General features: G+C 65.5%; 1 protein-coding gene across 1 annotated transcript in view; it reads left to right on the plus strand.

Moving 5' to 3' along the window:
* Nucleotides 1–4,201, plus strand: part of LOC113405820 (protein PRRC2A-like) — a gene marked incomplete at its 3' end in the record, with an annotated part of 13,874 nt that overhangs the window by 8,841 nt on the left and 832 nt on the right. Inside the window, exons 3-11 of the mRNA XM_026647077.1 lie at nt 120–297; nt 456–555; nt 1,318–1,390; nt 2,050–2,193; nt 2,590–2,741; nt 2,997–3,076; nt 3,306–3,445; nt 3,586–3,676; nt 3,996–4,200. Of these exons, the coding sequence (XP_026502862.1) occupies nt 120–297; nt 456–555; nt 1,318–1,390; nt 2,050–2,193; nt 2,590–2,741; nt 2,997–3,076; nt 3,306–3,445; nt 3,586–3,676; nt 3,996–4,200 (1,163 nt within the window). The remainder of the gene's footprint in view (nt 1–119; nt 298–455; nt 556–1,317; nt 1,391–2,049; nt 2,194–2,589; nt 2,742–2,996; nt 3,077–3,305; nt 3,446–3,585; nt 3,677–3,995; nt 4,201) is intronic.

A 4,201-nucleotide genomic window follows, 5' to 3' on the forward strand; every position in this document is an offset into this window, starting at 1 on the left:
AGGGGGCCGTAGGGGGCGCTGTGCTGCAGGGAGGCGGGTGCAGGGGGCCGTAGGGGGCGCTGTGCTGCAGGGAGCAGGGCGGGGGGTCAGAACAGGCCCTAACCTCTCTCCCCCTACAGTAGCCCCTCGCCATGGCCTGCAGAGTCTCGGGAAAGTTGCCATTGCCCGGCGTATGCCACCCCCTGCGAACCTGCCAAGCTTAAAAGCAGAGAACAAAGGCAATGACCCCAACGTCTCACTAGTACCAAAAGACGGGACAGGATGGGCAAGCAAGCAGGAACAGTCAGACCCAAAGAGGTGAGGAGCCGTCCCGCCTCGGAGTGGGGGTGGGCCTGGCTCAGGGAACGGGGCCTTTCCCCTCTAGGGGGCGCCAGCTCCCATCAGGCCCCAGGTCTGAAGTCTGTGTGTCTCTCTCTCTCTCTCTCTCTCTGCCTGGTTCATTCCCTCCCTCTCAGTACCGATGCCTCGACAGCTCAGCCGCCGGAATCGCCGTCGCCGCCGGCTTCACAGACGTCTGCCTCAAACCCACCGAAACGACCCCCGACAGCACCCGAGGTGAAGACACTGGGGTGGGGGGTGTCTCCCTTGACAGAGATCAAGATCCTCGGGATGCCTTTAGGGGAACTCCCCAAACAGTGTCCGGGATGGAGAACAAGGAGAGTCCTGACTCCCAGCCCCACCCAGCCCACCGTTCTAACCACTAGACACCACTCCCCTCCCAGAGCCAGGGAGAGAACCCAGGAGTCCTGGCTCCCAGCCCCACCCAGCCCACTGTTCTAACCACTAGACACCACTCCCCTCCCAGAGCCAGGGAGAGAACCCAGGAGTTCTGGCTCCCAGCCCCCACTCCCCTCCCAGAGCCGGGAGAGAACCCAGGAGTCCTGGCTCCCAGCCCCACTGCTCTAACCCACCAGCCTCCACTCCCCTCCCAGAGCCGGGAGAGAACCCAGGAGTCCTGGCTCCCAGCCCCCTTTTCTAACCCACCAGCCCCCACTCCTCTCCCAGAGCCGGGGAGAGAACTCAGGATTTCTCTCTCTTGCAACCAGCCTGCGTCCATGTCACTGGCCCCTAGACCCCGCTGGCATTTCCTAGGGCCACAGGGGGCGCTAGTGCTGGAGGTTGGTGCTGCGGCCTGTAACCGCTCTCTGCCGAAGGAGCTTCCCAGCCTTGGCGGCAGGATCTGAGAGAGAATCAGCCAGTGGGAGCTGTTCAATGAGCAGCTGGGAACGTGGGGCTGGGGGTGGATCTTGGGAGGCTGGTAAGGGGGCTGCAGTCCCCAGAGTCAAACTAACCCCTCCCCCTCCTTTGTTCTGTCAGAATCCCCCTACAGTAGCAAGCGGGGTAAAGTCTTGGGCACAGGCCAGCGTTACCCATGGAGCGCAAGGAGATGGTGAGTTCGTTTACCAATCCCCTGGAGTGGGGCTTGGGGGCAGGGAGCTGGGGCTTCTTAGGGGGATACTCTAATGTCAAACACAGCGTTAACCCGGGGAACTCTCTGCCACTTGATGTCATGGAGTCAAAGAGCCTAGCAGGCTCAGACACTTCAATGGCTGATGGGAGCTCTCAGGCTCAGTTAGAGGGGATGAGACGTGAGGGCTCGAACCCCAACCACCAACTGTCCAGGGCATGAGCCAGCTGTTGAGCCAGTGATCAGGAAGGACACGCCCACCCCCATTGGGCACCACCCACGGGCTGGGTTCTGAAGCAGCTGGCCCTGACCTCTCAGAGACAGGCTAGGTGGGCCCCAGTCTCATTCTGCCAGGCAGTTCCCTGGCTTGGTCCTCCAGGGTCATAGAAATGAAAGACATTGGCCCTCAGGGGTTGGCGAGTTGGCACGTCACAGCCTCTTGCGTCTAGCTACAAAGAGGTGGAGGCTGATCGGTTCACCAGGGTCATAGACCTAGCAATTCTCACCCCTTTGGTCCTGAAGAGTCATAGAGCTGGAAGATAATTGGTCCTCCGGGGTCATAGAGGGGACAACTCTTTCTGTTCCATGATCCTCCGGGGTCATAGAGGTGGGCTAGTCAGTCAGCCTCCCTCTCTCCGCAGGTGGAAAGGGATCAAGCCTACTGTCGCGATTCTCTCGCGAGGAATTTCCGACCCTGCAGGCGGCTGGAGACCAGGACAAAGCTGGCAAAGAAAAGGACACTACCGATGCGTCGTATGGGCCCGGACCAAACCTCCGCCCCCAGAGTGAGCCCCGCCCCTCCCAGGCAGGGGTGTCCCAGGGCGGCACTGGGGGCCTGTGACATCAAAGACCCCAAAGTGCTGGGCCCCCTAACTGAGCCTTGAACCCGGCTATGCCAGCCAAACCTTGGCCAGCCCCTGCCTGCCCCAGGGTGTGTCCCCTCGGTCCCCCCCGCGCATGGCAACCGGACTGGGGAGACCCCTTCTCTGCGGGCCACGACCTCGTTCTGTTCAGCTGCTCCCCCATTTCTGCGTCCCACCCTAGAGGGGCTGCATCTCTGTGCTGGGCCAGGGGTCCCCGGATAACCAGCCCCCGCGCCCCACCCCAGAGGGGCCGGGGGTCCCTGGATAACCAGCCCCCCGGCGGCGCGTTGCCTTACCCCATCCCCCTTTCCTTTGCAGATGCGACGAGCTGGCGGGATGGAGGCGGGCGGGGCACTGACGGGGAGGTGCCCGAGCAGCACCCCGGAGCCCCCGACGGGCGGGCCGGGGTGGGCATGCAGCCCTCCGCCCCGCCCCACTTCCCTCCCTACCGGGGCATGATGCCACCATTCGTGAGTGTCGGGGGGGGTTGCTCTGTGGGGAGGGGCAGGGGGGTTTGATCCGTGGGGAGGAGCAGGGGGGGGGGGGGGGGGCCCCTTGGGGGGGGGGGGGGGGGGAAGAGGTGGGGGGCGGACACCTATCCAGGGAGTGATCCATCTCCGTGACTGAAGGTGGCTCAGCAGATCGGGGTTCATGGGGGGACGGGTGGGGGCTGAACTCTTCCCCCCAGCATTGGGGGGCCCCCTTAACGGCCCATCTCTCCACAGATGTACCCCCCGTACCTCCCGTTCCCGCCTCCGTATGGGCCGCAGGGACCTTACCGCTACCCCACCCCGGACGCACAGAGGTGAGTTGAGGGGGGCTGTCAGGATGCCTGGGTTCTCTTCCCAGCTCTGGGGGTGAGTGGGGTCTACTGGTTGCAGCCAGTTGCCAGATCTCCTGGGTTCTGTCCCTGGATCGGAGGAAGAGGGGGGAGGAGGGAGTGCGGTCCAGTGGGTTGGAGCAGGGGGGTGGGGCTGGGAGCCCGGACTCCTGGGTTCTGTCCCTAGCCCCTCCATGGTTCTCCCTCCCCCCAGGTTCCCGCGGCTGGCTGGGCCCCGCCCCTCGCAGCCCCCCCAGCGCGCGGCGGAGCCGGTGAGCCGCCCGCCCGTGCTCCGGCAGGACGATCTGAAGGAGTTCGACGAACTGGACCAGGAGAACGACGAAGGCTGGGCAGGTAGCGCCCCCCACTGGGGATCCGGGGGGTGGGGGGAGCTCCTTTCCTCCGCTGCCCCCCAGCCTCGACACACAGCCCCGGGGCCCCCCCGCGTCCGGCTGTGGGGCAGGCTCTGACGCCAGTTGTCTCTGTCTGGCCAGGCGCGCACGAGGAGGTGGATTACACCGAGAAGCTGAAATTCAGCGACGAAGAGGACGGCAAAGAGTCTGACGAGGAAGGGGCCGAGAAACAGTAAGAGGGACCCCGGCCCCATCCCGACCCCTCCCACCTCAGACTTACTGGCCCATCCAGGCCCCCGGAACCGGCCCATCGTGCCCCACATCCCTGCCCCCCCCAACTCCAACTCAGCCCCCTGGATCAGATCCACCAGCTTGCCCAGCCCCACAACCCTGGATCCAGTCCCCCAGCTCAGTCCCGCTGAGCCGTCCGCCCCACCCCCTGGTTCAGTCCCGCATCAGACCCCCGGGCTTGCCCCGGCCCCACCCACCCCGATCCGAGCCGTGGCCCATCTCACTGCGTTTGTTGCTGATCTCTGCCCTCTGCCCCCCAGCCAGGACAGCGAGGGGCCGGGCCCCGAGGGCAAGAAGGCCAGCAGCCCCAAGGAGGAGCTGCCCCCTGTCAAGGCGGCCTGGGCCGAGGGCTCCCGCCCCCCGGAGGGGGCCAAGGAACCGCCCGCCGCCCCCGCACCTCGCCCCCCGCCACCGCCACCCCCACCCCCCAACCGGGGCAACTGGGGGCAGCCCAACGACTTCCCAG

The sequence above is a fragment of the Terrapene carolina genome, unplaced genomic scaffold (assembly GCF_002925995.2).
Source record: "Terrapene carolina triunguis isolate 2854851 unplaced genomic scaffold, T_m_triunguis-2.0 Scaffold51126, whole genome shotgun sequence".
NCBI classification, from domain to species: Eukaryota; Metazoa; Chordata; order Testudines; family Emydidae; genus Terrapene; species Terrapene triunguis.